Source organism: Triturus cristatus, chromosome 8 (genome assembly GCF_964204655.1).
Source record: "Triturus cristatus chromosome 8, aTriCri1.1, whole genome shotgun sequence".
Lineage (NCBI taxonomy): Eukaryota > Metazoa > Chordata > Amphibia > Caudata > Salamandridae > Triturus > Triturus cristatus.
In genome coordinates, this window is record NC_140591.1 from 1455611086 (window position 1) to 1455632853 (window position 21768).

The 21768-nt window shown below is 47.1% G+C and overlaps 1 protein-coding gene across 1 annotated transcript in view; it reads left to right on the forward strand.

Annotated features, from left to right (window-relative positions):
• Window positions 1-21768, forward strand: part of GDPD4 (glycerophosphodiester phosphodiesterase domain containing 4) — a 349739-nt gene that overhangs the window by 179019 nt on the left and 148952 nt on the right. Inside the window, exon 3 of the mRNA XM_085623257.1 lies at window positions 9635-9738. Within this exon, the coding sequence (XP_085479383.1) occupies window positions 9635-9738 (104 nt within the window). The remainder of the gene's footprint in view (window positions 1-9634; window positions 9739-21768) is intronic.

Genomic DNA, 21768 nt, shown 5'->3' on the forward strand with positions numbered 1-21768 from the left:
CACGCTGGCAGTGCTATGTTCCTCCGTTTGGTGTGCAAACAATTTAAGAAAGTGTCCCACTCGTTTGGCAGCAAACTGATGTTATGAAGCCTCAGGAGGGCGGGGGGCGGGCCAGCAGGGAGAGCGGACCGGAAGCTCTCCGTCGGTCTAGCAGGGACTTCTGGGAATTGAAGTCCCCGCACGCTCGCAGCCCCGCTGCAGCCACACGCCTGATGCCGCTTTTCCTCCTTACCGCCTCAGTGCTCCTCACAAACGTCAGGTATGTTCCCCTCCTCAGCACAGGCGAAGGGGCACCCGCGAAGCGGGTGCGCCAAGTGGTGGAAGTGCGCCGAGTTGTAGAAGGGTGAGCCGCTGTATCACGCTGGCAGTGCTATGTTCCTCCGTTTGGTGTGCAAACAATTTAAGAAAGTGTCTATATATATATATATATATATATATATATATATTACCTACTGGCGGTCGCCAGTAGGTAGTTATAGTTAGCACCCTCTTACCATAGGAAAACCGCAACATTCTATTTTGAATAACTTTGGCGCCGGTCGACGAATCCTCGCGAAATTTTCAAAATAGGTGGGGCACTACGCTCCGCTCCTACCCTGAAAGTCTCGGGGGGATTCGTCAAGCGGGGGCTGAGATAAAAGGGGGGTCCCAAAACGCGTTTTTCCCATGCATTTTTTCATAGGACCTTTAGACACAGCTACAGCCCGAACGGCTGAACAGAGTTCCTTGTAATTTGGCAGAGAGGTAGTCTACAGGTCAAGGAAGTGCCTTTTGTAGGTTTGGTGTAAATCTGTTCAGTAGATTCTGAGAAAATAGCCTTTAAATCAATATATATATCTGAGCCAGCTTACGGTGCGCTTACCGTACGCGTACGGTGACGTGCGCGAGCGCGATTCTGATTGGCTGTTAGATCTTAGTAAACATTCGAATCGGTCGAAACCAGGAAGCGGCGGCCGCCATTTTGTGTGTTTCACTCAGAAAAAAAAGGGTGATAACTTGAAAAGGGGGCAAGGAAGAGAGTTACAGACCCCCTAACATTTGAAAGGGGGTCAAAGAAGGACAGAAAAGTACAAAAAAAAAATTATTCATTTAAAAAAAAATCGCGGAGTACGCGTACGGTAAGCTCACCGTCCGCGTACGGTAAAAAATAAATATATATATATATATATATATTACCTACTGGCGGTCGCCAGTAGGTAGTTATAGTTAGGACCACGTTTCCATAGGAAATCCGCAACATTCTATTTTGAATAACTTTGGCGCCGGTCAACGAATCCTCGCGAATTTTTCAAAATAGGTGGGGCGCTACGCTCCGCTCCTACCCTGAAAGTCTCGGGGGGATTCGTCAAGCGGGGGCTGAGATAAAAGGGGGGTCCCAAAACGCGTTTTTCCCATGCATTTTTCCATAGGACCTTTAGACACAGCTACAGCCCGAATGGCTGAACAGAATTACTTGAAATTTGGCAGAGAGGTAGCCATAAGGTCAAGGAAGTGCCTTTTGCAGGTCTGGTGTAAATCTGTTCAGTATTTCCGGAGAAAATAGCATTTAAAAGCATATATATATCTATATGCGCGCAGGGTGCGCGCACCGTGCGAGCACCGTGCGAGCACCCTAACGTGCGCGAGCGTAATTCGGATTGGTGGTTACATGTTAGTCAACGTTCGAATCGGTCGAAATCAGGAAGTGTCGGCCGCCATTTTGTTTGTTTTCAGTGCGAGAGTGAAAAAGGAAGGTGGCGAACGTGAAAAGGGGGCAGGTTAGAGAGTTCCTGACCCCCTAGCCTTTGTCAGGGGGTCCCTGAAGGACCCCGAAGGCAAAAAAAAATATTTTATTTTTTTTAAAAATCGCGGGGGTGCGAGCACAGTGCGCGCACCCTGAAAAACACAAAAAAAAATAATTTTTTTTTACAAAAAATAATTCGCAGGGTGAAAACCAAAAAAAAGAAAGAAAAAAAATTTTAATACGTAGTTTATTGTAAAATAAATATATATAAAAAATAATACATAAATAAATTAGCATTTAAAAAACCGTACAAATTCACTGAAAAAACCATAGGTTTCACACACGTTATAGTTAGGAATTAGCATTTAAAAAACCTTGCAAATTCACTTAAAAAACCATAGGTTTCACACATGTTATAGTTAGCTGGACATTTCACTCATAAAAAACCAATGAAATTCCCCCGTTATAGTTACTGCAGGCAACTATAACTCACGCGACCGTAATCCTCTGCTGATGCTAATACTGTATTTAGACACTTATTTACCCATGTCTTCTTTTCAGATTTCCTATGGAAACTCGGTCCTAACTATAACTATCTACTGGCGACTGGCAGTAGATAATATATATATATATATATATATATATATATATATATATATATATATATATATATATTCACTGAAGAAACCATAGGTTTCACACATGTTATAGTTAGCTGGACATTTCACTCGTAAAAAAACAATGAAATTCCCCCGTTATAGTTAGTGCAGGCAACTATAACTCACGCGACCGCATTCCTCTGCTGATGACGTCAGATATTACATCACTGTATTTAGACACTTATGTACCCATGTCTTCTTCCATTAATCTTTAGCTATACATATATTACAAATATTTATTTTTCATAAAGACACATATGTCATCAGTGATGTAATATCTGACGTCATCAGCAGAGGATTGCGGTCGCGTGAGTTATAATTGCCTGCACTAACTATAACGGGGGAATTTCATTGGTTTTTTACGAGTGAAATGTCCAGCTAACTATAACATGTGTGAAACCTATGGTTTTTTAAGTGAATTTGTACGTTTTTTTAAATGCTAAGTTATTTATTTATAATTTTTTTTTTTTTCAGGTTTTTCACCGTGCGCGCACCGTGAATTTAAAAAAAAATAAAAAATCGCAAGGTGCGCGCACGGTGCGCTTCGCACGGTCGTAGTGCGTGCCGTGCGCGCTAGGTGCGCGCACCTCGCGATTTAAAAAAAACAACAAAATTGTTTTTTTTCTCCCTTGGGGGTCCTTCTGTGACCCCCTGACCAAGGCTAGGGGGTCAGGAACTGTCCACTCTGCCTCCTTTTCACGTTCTCCACCTTTTTTTTTCACCCCCTCAGACTGCGAGAGACAAAATGGCGGCCGACACTTCCTGGTTTCGACCGATTCGAATGTTTCCCGACATCTAACAACCAATCAGAATTGCGCTCGCGCACGGCAGGGTGCGCGCACAGTGCGCGCACGGTGCGCGCGTATAGATATTGATATGCTTTTAAATGCTATTTTCTCAGGAAATACTGAACAGATTTACACCAGACCTGCAAAAGGCACTTCCTTGACCTTATGGCTACCTCTCTGCCAAATTTCACGTAATTCTGTTCAGCCGTTCGGGCTGTAGCTGCGACTAAAGGTCCTATGGAAAAATGCATGGGGAAAACGCGTTTTGGGACCCCCCCCTTTTTCTCGGCCCCCACTTGACGAATCACCCCGAGACTTTTAGGGTAGGAGCTGAGCGGAGCGCCCCATTTGTTTTGAACATTTCGGGAGGATTCGTCAACCGGCGCCAAAGTTATTCAAAATAGAATTTTGAGATTTCCTATGGAAACTCGGTCCTAACTATAACTATCTACTGGCGACCGCCAGTAGATAATATATATATATAGATATAGATATAGATATATATAGATATATATGTATATATAGATATATATGTATATATAGATATTTTAAGTCCTTCCTGAGTTTGAGATGATGGACAAAACAGAACAAGCATTGGCATAGCCAATATGTCTCGCTTTTGGGACTTTATAAGTGTTTAGCCATGCAACAGTTGCATAACTAAATACTTATAAGGTCCCAAAAGCGAGACCTATTGGCTATGCTATGCGAAAGTGAAAGTGATCGCGATCAAACATCAAAGCAGCCGTGCGGCCGCGAAAATGAGGCGCGCGCGCCCGCACACATGCACTGTAGCTCTAGGCTACAGTGGTAGCACTTTTTTGAGCCCTCACAAAAAGCCTCGCCAGAGCAGCGCATGCGCTGGGTCAGGCGAGACCTAAAAAACAAAGCTTTCAAAATAAAAACATCTGTGACAAGTGCACTGACCTACAAATTTAGGGAATTGATGATTGCATACGATGGGCTCGTTATAAGAGAAGAGTACGCACTGACAAAAAGCCAAAATCAGCTGGACAAAGCCAAAATCATCTGGAGTGCAAATAGGGGCACTTAGGGGCATATTATCAAGGACGGCGTTAAAATTATCGCCGGTTTAGCGGCAGAAAACTGCCGCTAAAGCGGCGATAATGGCCTTGATAATATGCCCTTGTGAATTCCCATAGAAGCCCATGTTCTGGTGTGAACATGGGCTTCTATGGGAATTCTCCAGCCCATTATCGCCGCTTTAGCGGCAGTTTTCTGCCGCTAAAGCGGCGATAATTTTTAACGTCATCCTTGATAATATGCCCCTTAGTTCCTGCAACAGAAGCAAAGGCCGGGAATCCATTGGCTTTGGACTCCTCAACTGACTATAAAATGTATGAGGCGCCCGACTGGGCCAATAACACACCAATGGATCTATAGAGTATCGGGGAAGGCATGTGGTAAAGAGTACAATAAACTCTCAGTCGTCCTTTGGTTATATTTATTCAGGAGAAGAAAGTCAGACCACCAGCCCACGCAGCAGCTAAAATCCAACTCCAACAGTGCAGAAGGACAGAACAGACCATTGTGTTGTCATGGATGACACATGGAATGCAGAGGTGCTGCCCAGCAACAGGGATAGGTAGCAATGGAAAAAACAGCAGAACATAACTAATAAGTGAACAGTGAAGGCACAGCAGATTATAGCCCATAACAGCATGGTAAAAAACCATGATGGAGAAGCATGGCACGCTGACTGCACTGCACGTGGCAATGTAAAAGTGGAAAAGGAAATTGCGGTGCAGCCAAATTTCTAAGTACCTTTGACTTAACTGTAGGGTACTGGCAGATTGGCATGGCCCCAGGAGCAAAAGAGAAAACCTCATTCGCCACACCTGATGGGCACTATCAGTTCACTGTTATGCCCTTTGGTTTAAATAATGCTCCTGCTACCTTCCAGAGGTTGGTGAATCAAGTCCTTGCTGGGTTGGAATCCTTTAGTGCAGCTTATCTTGATGATATTGCTGTCTTTTGTTCCACCTGGCAGGATCACCTGATCCACCTTGGAAAGGTTTTAAAACCTGCAAACTGCAGGCATAACTATCAAGGCATTCAAATGCCAGATAGGGTAGGGCACTGTGGTGTACTTGGGCCACCTTGTTGGTGGAGGCCAGGTACAGCCCTTACAGCCCAAGATCCAGGCCATCCTGGATTGGGCAGCTCCAACCACCCAGACCTAAGTCAGGGCATTACTTGGCTTGAGTGGATTCTACAGGAGGTTTGTGAAGGGATATGAGTCCATTGTGACACCCCTCACAGAACTCACCTCCAAGAAAATGCCCAAGAAGGTTAACTGGACAGTTAGTTACCAAAAGGCTTTTGACACCCTGAAAGAAGCAATGTGCTCAGCGCCGATTCTGAAGGCTCCAGATTATGCCAAGCAGTTCATAGTGCAGACTAATGCCTCTGAGCTAGGGATAGGAGCGTTCCTATCCCAGACCAATGATGAAGGCCAAGACCAACCTGTTGCTTTTATAAGCAGAGGCTTCTCCCAAGGGAGCAGTGTTGGAGTGCCATTGAGAGGGAGGCCTTTGCTGTGGTTTGGTCCCTGAAGAAGCAGAGACCATACCTGTTTTGTACATACTTCCTAGTTCAAACTGATCACAGACCTCTCAGATGGCTAATGCAAATGAAAGGAGAAAATCCTAAACTGTTGAGGTGGTCCATCTCCCTATAGGGAATGGACTTTGAAGTGGAAGACAGACCTGGGACTGCCCATGCCAATGCAGATGGACTTTTCAGGTTCTTCCACTTAGACAATGAAGACTCTCTAGGGCAAGGTTAGTCTCATCATCTTTCGTTTGATGGGGGCGGGTTGTGTGAGAAAGTGCCCTCTTTCTTGCATGGTATGCCCCCACTTTTTCCTGAATTGCTGATGTTCTTTGACTGACTGTGCCCTGGGCGCCTGCTAATCAGGTACCCTGGGCCTATGTTCCTTCCCTAAAACTGCACTGAAGCCTAAACCCAATTGGCATCTCTGGTTACATGTCAGCCCCTGGTAAATGGTGCCACAGGTACCCAGGGCACTGTGACCAGAGAAGGCATCAAAGGGCTGCAGCACTTATTGTGCCACCCTCAGCGGCCCTGTACCCTGACACTCACACACTGCCTTTGCAGACTGAGTGCCTTTGTGCAGAACAAAGTGAAGAGTTGATGTGGCACACCTCCCTGTGTGCCATGCCCACAAACCACTGCCCTGGCATACATCAGTCACCCCTCTAGCTGGGTGCCCTATGCCAGTGGTGAGGGTACAGGAGCATGAGCCCTGTACCCCTACAGTGCCCAAGTCCATTCCTGAGCACTGTAAATGCAGTGCTGCCATTAAGAGTATATGGTGCTGGACGTTTGTCATTACAAACTCCACAACACCATAATGGCTACACTGAAGACTGGGAAGTTTGGTATCAAACTTCTCAGCACATTAAACGCACACTGATGCCAGTGTGGGATTTAATGTAAAATGCACAAAAGAGGGCATCTTAGAGATGCCCCCTGAAACTTGACCAACTTCTAGTGACCTGACTGAGTGGCTGCCTAGGCTGCCACCACCAGACATGTTTCTGGACCCCTGGGTCGAGAGCTGCTGCTCTCGGGGGCCTGAAACAATGCACATCCTGGAACGAGGTGCCAAGCCTCCTCCCCAGAATGGGCAGGGTTCACTAAGGAGAGGCTTCAAAGGCCTGCCGCCTTTGTGATCCTCTCCAGACCATTTGCTGCTTTCAGCAACTGGTCCCCACTGGTTCTACCCCCCCACTTTGGGAGGGAGAACCGGCGGGAAAAACAAGTGAGGAAGAGAGGTGTGCCCACCTCTGCCAACTCCACCCCTCAGGTGGGGGAGGCGAGGTGAAGAACAACCTCGAGTCCCCGCCATCTTGAGGATGGGGGGACCCAGCCAGTCAGAGACAGGCTCCTGACCCTCTCCCACTGGAGAGTGGCAGAATTGGTCCCTGCCCTTACCTACCTGTAACGCCCCTAAATTTAGTATTTAGGGGGCACCCTGAACCTTCCTTTCTCAGATCCAGCCAACCTACAAGAAGAAAAGAAGAAGGACAAAGAGCTGTGCAGAGCTAACAAGAGGACGACGCCCACTGACTTAGCCCCAGCCCTACAGGCCTGTCTCCCCTCGAACCTGCTCCTGCGAAATCCTGGCGTGTCCAGCAGCCAGCAATCTCACAAACACCGGAGGACCTGCCCGCTTTCACTTCCCACACTGTTTCTCCCTGGAACAACGGATGTGTTTAAACTGCAGCTTCTTGTGCCAGCCAGGGACCGCGAATCCAGCCCACTCTGCACCTGCCGAACCCGGCCCGAGTTCGAGTGGAAAAACACCACGAGGAGGTCACCCCGGCGATCCTGACCCAAGATCCGGCGACCCCTGACCTGCCTCGATCCTCCAGCCGACGCCTGCAGCCTAAATCCAGAAGGCCCCCCCCAACCACGACCAGTAGCTGGTAAGAAGATCCGAGCCCAAAAGGCACCCCTGCACCCGAAGCCCCACTGCCTTGTGTGCCCAAACCGACAGTGCCTAGCCAACCCTTAACTTCCTAACTTACCTCTCCAAGTGGTGGTCGCACCCAGAAGTCCTTTATCTCCCTGCCTGCAGTGCTTTTTCAAACCGGAGGGTGCACCTTTTGTGCTACTTTGTTTTCCCCTTTGCCCTGACCTTAACCCTAGGAGCTTTGCTCCCAAAACCCAGTGGCCTGCTTGCCAGCAGCCACCAACCGGAGGCCCCCTATCCCCCTTTGGATAACATTGGGCCTCAACACTCTGCACCCGGCCGCCCTAGTGCCACTGAGGGTGTAACAACAGTGCATCACTGACCCTGGGGGACCCCTGAGTCTAACCCCAGAACCTTAACTCCCACAACCGTTTACTTACCTGTGAACCTTTAACCTGTTTTCCTTCCATAGGATAACATTGACACTTTTTTTCTCCAAAAAGTTTCTAAGTGTGGAGTTTTGAAACCTAAAAATATTCTTTAAAAATCGCACGAATGTGTTTACTCACCTGTTTGCAGGAAATATCCTTTACTGAGTTAGAAAAGTAACGTGAAAAGTAACTTACCTGCAATTTACTGTATAAGCCTATTCATTCCAATGTACTGTATTTGCTAAGTGTTGCATACTACTGCTCCGCTGTAAATCAAACAAAGTACAATTCCTATTGCATTTTCAAACTGTTCTATATGCAGTAACTTATTACTGAAAAGTATTTAATGCTTACCTGTACCAGACTTGCTTGGTTCTAAAAATAAACAACAGTATATTTTTATACAAACACAATTGGCCTAGAGTTCAGTTCTTGAGTGTGTGAATTAATTTACTGACTGAGTGTGTACATCAAATGCTTAACACTGTCCTCTGATACTGCCTTACAGCTCGACCAAGCTACCGCTATTAGAGAGTACGGTTCTATCTAACTTTAACCTCGGCCTACCTCTGGGGACACTTGGACTCTATACACACTATACCTCATTTTAGTGTAGTATATATAGAGCCGGTTTCTTACACCCCTCCCTGCGCGACTCCCCAATCCCTGACCAACCCCCCCCCTTTGCGCAATCACCCCCCCTCTCCGTGTGAAAACAGTTTCACTCAAACGTTAAGAGCACATACCATCTTCATTTGAAAGCTGGGATGTCTACCATTCAATTTATTTGTGAAAAACATTATATTGAAGGAACGTCAGGCCACTCCCCCTAATGTTTTGCACTGAGGCCAACGCATCATCCTACATTGGCTGTAATTATATTGTTTTATATTGTATTGTGCTGTAGCATTTATATAGCATTTCATACCCTTGACTAGGCAGCACAGTGCTCCAATTTCCCTTGGGTTCCCTTTCGGAGTGAATGAATAATAGGCCTTGGATGCTGTTTGACCCATTTGGGAGGTGTTGGGTGAGGTGTGTGAAGACCTGGTGCAGCGCACACTGTGCATAAGCATGCTGCTGGGGAGGTTTGCTTTGTTTGTTCTCCCCAAGGCATGTGGAGGGTTGCATCTCTCCAGCTCTTTTGTTCCCCTAAAGAGGTGGAGAATAATATGAAGCTAATCCTCTTGTGAGGACCTTTGCATTGTAAGTTGGAGATAATGAAATTACTCTGCCTGACAATTCAATACACCACTTGGAATTTAACAGCATTCTTCTTATCTGCTTACACAAAAGCTTTCTTTCTGTTTGCACACTGTAAAATGCAGAAATACTGCTGTCCCCTCTAAAGAGGTCAGGGATATGAAATGGGCAATAACTGCCTTATAAAGCTAACCCTGCAGGATTGCGTGCCCTCTTTTTAAATAATGCTTTACTTTTGGCTAACACAGTACTTTTAAGCCTCACACAAATAACACAAACAATTCTGCTATGGGAGTTTGTTGCTAGGCATTTTAAGCAGGATGTGCTGGTGATGGGATATTTATACTGTATTTATTTCCCCTCTGCAGTGGGAGCATGTGTTCTTTCTTGTGCTGATAGGCACATTCTGTCTCTCTTTGATATTCCTCTACTTCTGGGGTGAAGCACAGAATGACTACAATGATTTTGACTGGTAAGTGTCATAAAAACCCTCATCAAAATGCCCCTTATAGCTTACAAATCTGTTTATTTCGCCCATAATATATGCATTGACTTCCCCTGTGCCACAGGAGAAAGTGATACCTCCTTAGAGCTCGTATGAAGTAATAAGGGGTTCTTTCTTTTACATAACTGTGTTGTATGCCATGCTTTCTTCTAATTAACCAGAAAACCAGAACATTGCAAAAGAAAAAATGTAATTGCTCCATGTAAAATTCCTGATGAAGGTAGTGACAAAAGACCTATCAAGCCGAAATGTCACTTTGACTGCTTTGCATCTCATCAGCTAGCAAAAGCATGAGCTACTTGGAGGTACTGAAACGACCTGTTTGATCTCTTCACATGTCACCATGCAATGTGTCATCATGCTATTTAACACGGTGTGCCTTCAAGTGCCAAGATTGGGTTTGTTCATATCATAGTATGCGCATGTTATTCTTGACAAAGTCCACTTGAATGTCTAATTAATCATTGATCCTGATGACTACAACATTATTCCTCATGTAATGGTTTTGTTTTATATATAGTGTGGTTTAGCAATAGTAATTCACTGATCTTTGTGCATGCACTGCATCTCTTTTCTTTCAATCTCCAAAACAGTACTGCAAATGTGATCCAGTAACATGCTCCAGCATACTCTCTACTGAAAACAGAATCCAGCACCAACCATAAACAAGCATTTGCAATGCAATAGCTCTCGCAATAACATTATTTTGAGCTACTGACATTGTAAATAAAAAGAAAATTAAAAGGCATTGTTGTTTACAATACCAAAAGCAACACCTATTGCATTGCATAGCACGGTGTCCGTGAAGACGGCGCCGTGCTTGTTAAAGTTAAAAATAAATAAAGAGTGCGTGGGGAGGGGGGGGGGCAGAGAGCATTGGCATAGCCAATAGGTCTCGCTTTTGGGAACTTATACGTTTTCTTTTTGTTTTAGCCACTCTTTTTTTTTATTTTTTATATTTCTGTTTATTGAACTCAAACAACAAGAGTCATGCGTTACAGAACAGTGTATCGTACATTACCATAGTTGCAGTTCTTTAAAGGCATCAGTACATTACTTTCGTAATAGCGTGTAGAATTACCAGTCATGCAGTGAGATTTACACCATACAGTGATCATCTGGTGATGGGATAGATGGGGGTTCGCACAGTTCCCCCCGATAAACATTCCATTTAGACCATATTGCAATCCATTTTTTGGGACATCCCCGAGCTACATAGACTGTTTTCTCTCTCACCATACACCAGTCCATGTCCTCTTTCCATTTCTTCAGTGTCGGTGGTACGGCGGCTCCCCATGATTGCGCTATATTGCGCTTAGCGATCATCTGCCCCAGTGTGGCCCATATCCTCCCCTTCACATTCAGATCTGTGGGCTCCCAGATGTTCAACAGGCATCTCTTGGCCTCGAGCAACAGAGGGACCCCCCAAATCGTACTCATACATTTCAGGATTTTTTGCCAGTAGTCTTGAATTAACGGGCATTCCCAGAGGATGTGCAGGAACCCGCCCTCCATCCCACACCGTCTCCTACACTGCTCATCCACGCTTTTGCCCATAAGCATTAATTGCTTCTCTGAGAGATAAACCCTGTGTAGGATCTTGAGTTTAGCCGATATGGCCACTTCTTTCGGCGATGAAAGTGCCTCCTGCCATTCCTCATCATCAATTTCCAGACCATCCCTTACCCATTTCTCTCTAAGTGCTGTGAGGGGGTCAGGGGTGTGGTGAATAAGCTTTTTATACGTGAGGGATATGCATTTTTCTGGCATATGCCCATCGAGCAGTCGGTCCTCGAGTGGGGATGCCTCAGGCAGCTCCGTACCAATTGGGATGTTGGCCTGCAGAGAGTGTTTAATCTGTGCGTATCGAAAGTGCTCCGATTCAGCCATTTCGTATGTCTGTTGTAGTGTCGCGAACGGTTTCACTCCATTCCTCCCCCAGAGGTCCCTTATATGTGAGATACCTATAAGGTCCCATTTGTCAAAACCCTTCGTTCGCCCCAAAGTTCCCAGCCGTTCAGTATCCCATAGGGGGGTGGCCATAGTGAGCCTATTGGCCCACCCTAGCGCTCTATTGACTACGTGCCATAACTGTACCGCGTGTTTCGTGGGGCCTGTGAGTGTGAACCTGGTGGGTCTGGAGTACAGTGCTCTTGTGAAGTCACCACCAGGCAACAACCACCTATCCATTCCGTATGCTGGGTCATCCCCATTTCCGTATTGGCATTGGTTGATTGCAGCCAGCTGTGCTGCCCAGTAGTACTTCCTGATGTCAGGCAGGGCGATACCCCTATCGTACCATCCGAGCGTAAGCTTACCAAGTGCTATACGCGGTCTACCGTCCCATAGCAGATCTCTCTGCAGGGACTCGACCTCCCGAAAGAATGTATGAGGTACCACGTCCGGGTAGTTCTGGAGGGCATACAAGAATCTAGGCAAAGCCATCATTTTAAGCAGTGCTGCTCTCCCGAGCAGGGACAGGGGCAACTTCCTCCAGACTTCTACATCTCTTCGTAATCTCTGCAGGGGGGGAATCAGATTCCTCTCATATCCAGCCCTGGCATCGGCGGTTATATATATGCCCAGATATCGAAATCTGTCAACCGCAACCTGTATCGTGCAGTCTCTAGGAAGGGAGGGAGTGGTTCCATGGAGCACATAGAGCGTCGACTTCTTCCAGTTAATTCAGAAACCTGAGTTTCGTCCGAAACTGGCAAAAATATCTAACACTACTCTCAGGGAACGCGCAGGGGAAGAAAGATAGAGAAGGATATCGTCAGCGTAAAGCAAAATTCTATCCTCCCAACCCTCGGTCCAACGAAGTCCACGGATAGAGACATCACTTCGTATCCATGCCGCGAGCGGTTCAAGGGAGAGGGCAAACAGCGGCGAAAGAGGACATCCCTGTCTGGTGCCTCTGCCCAGGGTGAACACGTCCGACATCTTATTATTGACCATTACTTGTGCTAACGGGTCGGCATATAAAAGCCGTATCCACCCTATAAAGTTGGGCCCGAAGCCCATCTTTTGAAGCACCGCAAAGAGGTATGCCCATCCAAGGATGTCAAAAGCCATGGTTGCGTCCAACGAGACCACCACTGCATCCTCTTGGATCCCGGGGCAGCGCCCCAGCACTCCATGAAGGCGCCGTAGATTGAGGGCCGTATTTCGATGGGGTATAAATCCTGATTGGTCCGGGTGTACTAGCTTAGTTACGATAAGCCGGAGTCTGTTTGCTAAAAGTTTGGCAAGTATCTTAGGCTCTGCATTTAGAAGGGATATTGGCCTATACGATGTACATTCATCTCTCGGTTTCCCGGGTTTGGGAATGGTGACCAATATTGCTATGCGCTGATCCCTTGGCAGCTTACCTAGCTTCTTACTATCATAATACATAGCTTTCAAATGAGGCACTATCTTATCTGGCTTGATCTTGTACAGTTCAATAGGGAGGCCGTTGGGCCCTAGCGCTTTGCCTACCTTAAGATCTCCTATTGCCTTGGCCAGTTCTTCCGTAGTGAGGTCCTCCTCCATCATTTCGCGATCTTGTTCAGTGAGGGTGTGCAGCTTAATGTCGGCCAAAAAGTCGGAAGAGTCGCTCTCTGTGAACTCAGAGTCTCTCCGGTACACCCTCTCAAAGTGTGTAGCGAATTCTCTTGCTATATCGTGTGGCTCAGTTAGGACGACACCCGAAGCACTTTTAAGTTCGGGCACAACTCTCTGCGCCCTTTCTTTTTTATCTAGCCAGGCTATCAGCTTGCCCGCCTTGTCACCCTGATCATAGATACGTCCATCCCTGTCACGCGCCAAGGTTTTTGCCGCGTCTGTAGCGATTGATTTGTACTCCAACGCTTTTAGTTGCAATTGGTGGGTGATGTCGTCATCTAGACCGTACCCTGCTCTCTCCTCCAGCCGAGCGATGTCACGTTCGACCTCAATCAACTGTTTTTCTTTATCTTTACGTCTGCCTGCGACCACTGAGATGGCCTGACCCCTGAGCACCGTCTTAAATGCCACCCACAAAGTAGTCGGGGAATCCACAGTGCCCTCGTTGTCGTGGAAGTATTGTTCAATGACCTTACACATTGCGGCTCTGGTTTTTGGACCTTTCAGATACCAGGGATTTATAGGGGTGATACCTCCGACTCTCTTGTCCCCAATTATCAGGTGGACCCATATTGGTGAGTGATCAGAGATTCCTCCAGGCAAGTGCCTGATGTCTGCTGTGAGCATGTCTGCCTGTACTGGAGATAGGATGTAGTCAATTCTCGAGAGCGTACGGTGTGCCCCCGACAAGAATGTATATTCTGTACCTTCGTGATGTCGCTTCCTCCAGAGATCGACAAAGCCGAAGGCTTCAAGGAAGTTAGGGAGCCACTGCAGCCCCGGTCCTATGTCTCGGGGTGGGTGCCTGTCCAGCGCCCCCGAAAGGACAGAGTTGAAGTCACCCCCAATAACGAGGTGTCCCTCCGGTAGCCCGAGTAGAAAGGCGCCAAGGTCTTTATAGGATTGAACTTGCAATCCAGGGGGAATGTACACCGCCACTAGTATGAGTGTGCACCCCTCCCACCGCCCCGCGGCCGCCACGAAGCGTCCAAGCGGATCAGTCCAGGTTCGCTGAACCTCGAAGGGGAGAGTGTGGCGAAGGAGGATCCCCACTCCCCTAGACCCAGTAGTGAACCCCGCATGTGCAACCAGTTTATAGCCCCACCTATTGAGCGCTTTACATGTGTTACCGATTAGGTGTGTTTCTTGTAGTAGTGCTACTTCTGGGGAGTGTCGTTTAAGGTGCTGCAGCACAATACTCGTTTTTATTTTGTCACCCAACCCGTTGACGTTCCAGCTTATAAGTTTAAGACTTTTATCCAAGTGCATGTCTGGTGTGAAAACAGTTCGTCCCGAGCCATTCATGTACCATGCATACTGTCCCTGGTACGAACACACTAAATTTGCATGACAAACGATAACTCCCCCCTCCTCCCACTCCCCCCACAGCCCACCGCCCACCATTTCCAACCCGCAAATATAGTAACTCCGACGTCCAACCCCCCCTCCCTGCTACCCTGCCACGTAGGTTCCAAACTACCCACATCCCCAACCAGCAGAGGGCCTATCGCCCCAAAGAGTGAACAACTGTGTCCTGGGGAAGTGATCAGTAGCCGACCCCAGCCGCCCAAGGTCCTCTCCCCCGATTTGCAGTGAAATAAGTGCCAAGCACGGGAACATGAGTGGCCCTTCCGCTCCCGGGCAGAACCGATCGTGGTAGTAAGTGATGCACCCCACCCACAGATATAGGATATGAAACCAGGGCGTAGACATGTATCTCCCCAGCATCCTCAAGGTGCAAAACAAAGGCATACGATCATTACTTAAAACTGCGGGCCCATTTTCTACTGCCCTTTAAGATAGAGCCTCCCAAGTTGTACATTACGGTTTTGTGCAGTCTTCCCCTGGCGGGAGCAAGGAAGCCCTGTTCTTCCCAGTCTTGCTATCTTGGCGCACGGCCTGGGCTGTTGGACCGCGATCTCCATATGCGCCCAGTACGTAGTTCCTGGTCAACATATTCCTCCGGAGTCGCTTCCTCTCGATGATCTGGCTCTTTCCGTCTCATGTTGGCTCTGGAGCCCTTCCTCTGGTCTGACTTCCCTTCCAGCCAGTCCTGGACCTCCTGGGGTTTGGTGAAGAAGAGTGACTTCCCATCCGCAAGGATTTTTAGCTTCGCAGGGAAGAACATCATATATTTGAACCCGCGCTGCCGCAAGGTTGCTTTCACCCCTTCAAATGAACGCCGCTCCTGTTGAACCTTCAGCGTGAAGTCCGGGAAAAACCGGATAGTCGCGTTCTCATATTGAATGTCCCTCTGGGTTCTTGCTGCCTGTAATATGGCATCCCGGTCTCTATAGTCCAGGATCTTTGCAATGATAGTTCTGGGAGCCGCTCCCGGCCTTGGTTTAGGGACCGGTGCCCTATGTGCCCTTTCCACCGTGAAGAGCGAGGAGAGCCTTGCAGGCTTGAGGTGATTTAAGATGAGGTCCTCCAGGAAGAGGTCAACACTCGGCCCCTCCAGTCCCTCCGGGACCCCCACCACTCTGATGTTACTGCGACGGGCCCTCCCTTCTTAATCCTCGAGTTTCATTGCCATCTGGCGGTGTTGGTGAGTCAGAGTGTTTAGTCTCTCCTCCAGTCGTTTCGTGGTTGTCTGGAGGTCCGTGACATTTATTTCAGTTTCTTTGACCCGCTCTGTTGTTTTATTCATATCGGCCCTCATAAGGTTCATTTCAATTGACATTTTGTCCATTTTTGTTTCAAGGGTGGTTCCCAACCCCTTAATGGCCACCATGATGGACTGCAGGGACGGGGCGGACCCCCCCTCAAGGCCCCCCTGCGCGTCGTCGGATTGCGTCGTCGGCTTGGGAATGGCGTATTTGTCCAGCTTGTTGGACTGTACCGTGGCACCATTTTTGGGTCTCATACTTATGGTGCGTCTGCCGTCTCTGTGCCTCCAGCGGCCCTACCCAGTCGTCCCTACGCGCAGGTCCGGGCGGGAGGAGTGTTCCGCAGTCCGACCGTAGGGTACCCTTCAGTTCTCTTGTGTACCGGCGTGTTTTTAGCAATATTGGCTTCTACCTATATTCGGATGCGATCAATGTTGCCCATTAGATGTAGCGCAGTCCTTCCTGACCCATGTATGCATATTCAGACCTCCCAGACTCCTTATGTCTGCACCCACAATGCGTCTTCGTCCAGATCTGGAAGTCAGGTTGGTAAGGTCCTTCCTGGGGGAGCAGTCATGGGCACCGCAACGCAGCCGCGAGGTGCGCGCCACCCACAGACCGAGCCGCGGCCGTCACATCAGGCCCCCACTCCCCCGGCAACGGTGTCTGCCGTCCGGGACCCGATTGGGTATGGGGCGGGCAACGCAAGCCTGCTCCGGACCCCCGCCGCTCCACTGACTTGTCCAGGCGCTGCACCTGCTCCCGCTGCGTGACGCAGCCCGAATCTCCAGCCCGGCACAGGACGGGCGCGCGCCTCCCCGGATCCCTTCACGGTCCGCTCACCGCCGTATTCATTACATGCAGCTCCGGTTGTATTCCACGGCACTTAGAAGTTCTTCAAACCTGCGCCTGGGTAGCAGCAGCCGCCCCCAGCAGGCTCAGTGCACCGCTATTGGTCTTGCGCAAGGACCTCTCCTCCGTTTGTTCCCGCCGGTCTCCCAATCACCTTGCCTGCAGCAGCGGGAGGTAACGCCTGGGAGAGCGCAACGATCCCCGCAATCTCTGCTTCCTCTCGCGTTCGTCCGCCGGGCCCATGCGCGACTCTCGCGCCCACACGTCGTCCTCCTGGGCACGCCCACTCAGAGGCGCCGCCGGCGCCGCACTTTCCCGGCTCTCGCTGGCTCCCTGCTCGGGGCTAACGGCCTTTTTTGGGATTTTGGGGTGCTGTACCACTTCCGACGGGTAGATCGCCGCTCTGCCCCCGCTCAGCCGGATTTTGTGAGGATATTACAGGGTTTAGAGCCCCAGCTCCGGCGGAGCTTTCTCGTTAGGCGGCCATTGCTGTCGGCGCCAAGCCACACCCCCCACTTATACGTTTTTAGTTATGCAGTAATATCTTTGGTGCAACAACATCAACTGTTGCATGACTAAACACTTATAAGGTCCCAAAGGCGAGACCTATTGGCTTTGCCAATGCTTGTTATTATTATGTTATCTGTTTGCTGGATATATATTAGGAGTGGAATGGCAAAGAGGGGCGAAAATGCTTTGTTTCCAAATCAAGCTCAGGGAAATGTAGGCCTCGAAAAATCTACTGCCCACTCACTAGGACAAACAGATTTTATAATCGTGATATATTTTTAGGGCCTACTGGCCCCTTCTGGCAAGAGAGCTCAAGCAAACAAAGACTAGGTGTTCTGCTCATTAAGAGAGTGGATAAACAATAAAGATACATGTATATTTTGTTTTTATCTTTTCATATTTGCTGTGCAATCAAAGAGAGAAGTTAAATGTCAAAGTATGTCTTATTACAAATTGCTTCTCATTTTATCCTGTAGATTGGTGTTTACTTTGCTTTCGGAACGGTAGGATGGCTTTTTTTTATAAACCCACAACATTTAAATATCTTGTAAATTAACAGTACAAATATTTCGAAATACATCAGCAGATGCATATTTTTTTGTAATTCAGACGTGTGATGGAAACAAAGATTTTAATAGGATCAAAATAATGTGCAAATAATAAACATTAGCTGAAACTCAATTTCCAAACAGTATTGTTGTATGCTATACAGTTTTATCAGTAAAAGTACATGTCGGCGGTCAATTATGTGGCCATTTTAATGTAAAATATACTATCTGTAAATGGCAGTGCGCCACCACATGACACATGAACTAAGAAACATTACTGGCCCCACTCTGATGATAATGCTGTTAGAAAACTAAGACGCAAGCCAGGGTTTATGTGTAGCATATATGTGAGATAGATTCGTATACATGGAGCAAAAGATTGGTTTATTAAATCAAACAAAATAGTCTTTTGTACTGCAGATATGCTGAACTCACATATTTGAAGGTGCTCCCCTATGTCATAAGAAAGAAAATGGAGGTTTGTTGAAATAAAATAATTGCCTAGGATCACACACTTTGAGACCAGTTTATGGGTCAGGGGGATTACTTTGAGATTGGGTAGAATATGCAAGTCAATAGACCAGCAGGTCTGGTGACATTTTTATGATTCTATTGCCTCCTCTCCAGCCTGAAATGTTAATATTGACTTGTCATCATGGTAACCAAATAGGTAGGCGATGGGAAGTCCACCTGCCCTGGTGCACACCCATCAATCAGGCTTCCCCATGGCCGTCTAAGAGTGTTCAACAAGATTTCTCTGTCGACTAATCTCCGTTTACATAAAGGACCATTGAACTGTTAGAAAGTGACTTTCTAAACTGCTTTCACCAGAAAAACCAGTTCTGAAACGGGGTTCCTTTAGCTCAAGATGCTGTATACAAGTACAGCTCACACCTAATGCCTTGGACCGTTGATTCTGTGCTTTTAATAGTTAATTGACACACAATCTGAAATACTGAAGCACTGGGTGCAACGATACAGGCAGCCAAAATGGAGACCACGAAATGGCTTAATTTTCCTAGGCTTTGTGGACGAAAATAACAATAAATAATTCTAAATGTGCTGAATTTCACTGTTGCTATAGATATGTAAATTATTCCATGGTGACCCGTTACTTTATTCTTCTTGAGTAGCAAGTCCTCTGCATACGTTTCCATGTATCGAGTGCAGCGGTAATGCGCATGCTCGTACATTCCAATTAGTTTCCCCTTCAAATACAAATCTACAAAATCTGAAAATGGGCAAATTCTACGCACATCACTTAGGGGCATATCAGCAACAACCGGCGATAATTATCGCTAAGCGCACTTAGCGCTAGGATAATTATCGCCGGCTAACATGGATTTTTATCGCTGAGATAGCATGCTATTAGCAACGCTTATCTCAAAAGCGATAAAAATCCTAGCGCTAACTGCCTAACGTGAGATTATCACTGGAAACCCAGCGATAATCTCATGAAATGTGGCGTTAGCTTGTTGATAGGGCCTCACAAACTTAGCCATGATATCGATCTTCCATAGGATATCATGGCTAAGTCGGTCCTGAAGCAGGCGAAAGGAAAGTAGCGATAACAGGGGTTATCGCTGCTTTTCTTGCCGCTATGCTTCATAGCGTGGGGCTTGATGATAGGAGAAATGTCGCTTACCGACATTTCTTCTGTCATGTCAGGTCAGGAACGCCCACTTTGCATCTCATTAGAGATGCAAAGCTGGGCATTAGGAATTCGTGCGCTAATGCAATGTTTCACGCGTTAGCGCAACCTTGCTAATTAGGCGATAAAATTATCGCTGCTTTTCGGCCAAAAACGGCGGCAAAAGCGGCGATAATTTTCTATCGCCGCCTTGTAGATATGCCCCCTTGTGTCAGTCAGTTGTAGACTGAAGCAAATCATGAACTTACCCTAGAGAAGCAGCCTTTGCTCCAATTCAATCAAACTTCGATCCCGGTGGGATGGGCAGCGCAGGGCTCTTGCCGATGAAGAAGATGCCAACCCGCCTCACACTTCCAGCCCTAACCCTCTGGCAATGCAGATAACACCTGATGTTACTTAGAACACAGTGATTGGCAAATGGCCACAACGTGTGCCAAATTTGTCAGGTCTGAGGATGCATGGGGGGATTCTCAATGATCCCTCCCCACTTAAACCCCTTCCATAAAAATTGTTTTAGAATTAGGCGCATGAGTTGTTATATGTGTTTTTCCTCGTGCTTGCATGCACGAGCCCCTTCATGTGTTATTTTCCAAACTCTTGGTCCATGGCACGATCAGCATGTTCTAGAGTAGGACATCTGGTCGGTCCCATAGATCAAGAGTGGACAGTTGCATGGAGCCCGCCGGAGCTTGAAGTCCTGTAACTGGCAGTGCTTCCTTTTCTTCTTTATTGGATTAAATCTTTTTTGAAAGCTCATTTACTAGTCTTGAATCCAACTTAACATGAGTCTGCAGAAAATAAAGTAATTCTTTCTTTCAAACTAGTGAGTTGTCCTTTAGTGCGGTTACTTAAACCCGTGGCTAAAAATTAGTAGGATGGCTTCTGTATTTGGCCCCATTTTCATAAAGCTTTGCGAAAACCAAATATGTTCACTTACGTGCCTATTGCTCTAGGGGGGAGAAATTTATAGAAGATCTCAAAACTTAATTCACTGATAAACCCCCTTAACAAATTATTGTTAAAGAAGGATACAGAAACATTCACAAGCACAATGCCCCGTTACTGATGGTAGAAGAATGCAAGAAGATGATGATGAATGGGCACACCCTATGGGTAGAATGTTTACAGCATGGCCCAAAGGTCACGTCTGTAACCAGTAGCCACTAGGCATAGTAAACAAGCGTAATATGACAATATTCAAGATTTTATAACCCCCATACAGAAACAAATACTTTTAAAACAAAAACAATATTTTGACATAATGGAAAATATACTAAACGTATGCTTTATACGTCATTAGACAGACTGCCTGCCTCACATTAATTCACTTCACACCACTCGTATCGATTGACCGCCGCTTCCCGGATGTCTCTGCACACGCAGCCTGTCTGGCTGCGTGCACCCACATCAGCACATGCACACAAAGGCCATCCAACGATAACCTATCCCTACGCCTTAAAGGGACATTGCTCATATTTCTATCATTATACCATAAGAAAAATAGAAAAGGTACAGGTTTCCTCAAGTGCCTGCTGCTGGTAAAATCTGCCCGAGCGTTGCTGGGTAAAAAGGACAGATTCGATATTCTGAGGCAGATTAAGAGCTTCGGTGCGAAAGGATCCAGAGACCAAGGTTCATGTTTGAACTGAAAGGGAGAGGCCGGCTAACCGTAATTACATTTGGAAAACCCTGCACAGGCAATGATAACTTAAAACACCTAAAGAACGGCGTTTACCCACTTCTCGTGATCGCTATTGTAAAAAAAAAAAAACGCCCGTGAGTGGTGCACGCGCGCGCCACAGCGAACATGTGTTTTCAATTATCGCGCCCGTGTCTGGGCACGATAATTGAAACCACATGGCCTTTGGTGCGCGTAACAGACACCAATAGGCCATGGGCGGAGCAATGCGCCCGTCTTTGGCCTATTGCGTGCTGTCTTTCAGAAACACACGCACCAAAGGCCAATCACGGAAGCCAAAAGGAAAAGCACACGCACGAGCGTGTGCGATTCCAGGCTCCATTTTCGGACCCCACACAAAAGGGCTCTCGCTGCGCGAGCCCTAAAAAGTACTAACAACTTGCTTTCATTGTACATATAAAACGACATTAAATACAATAACTTTGATGTTTGAAGTGGTAGAACTTCCTCGTTTTATGTCATCCTAATCGATGCTTCCTTCTAACTGATCATAGAAAACAAAAATGACATATATACTTTCCC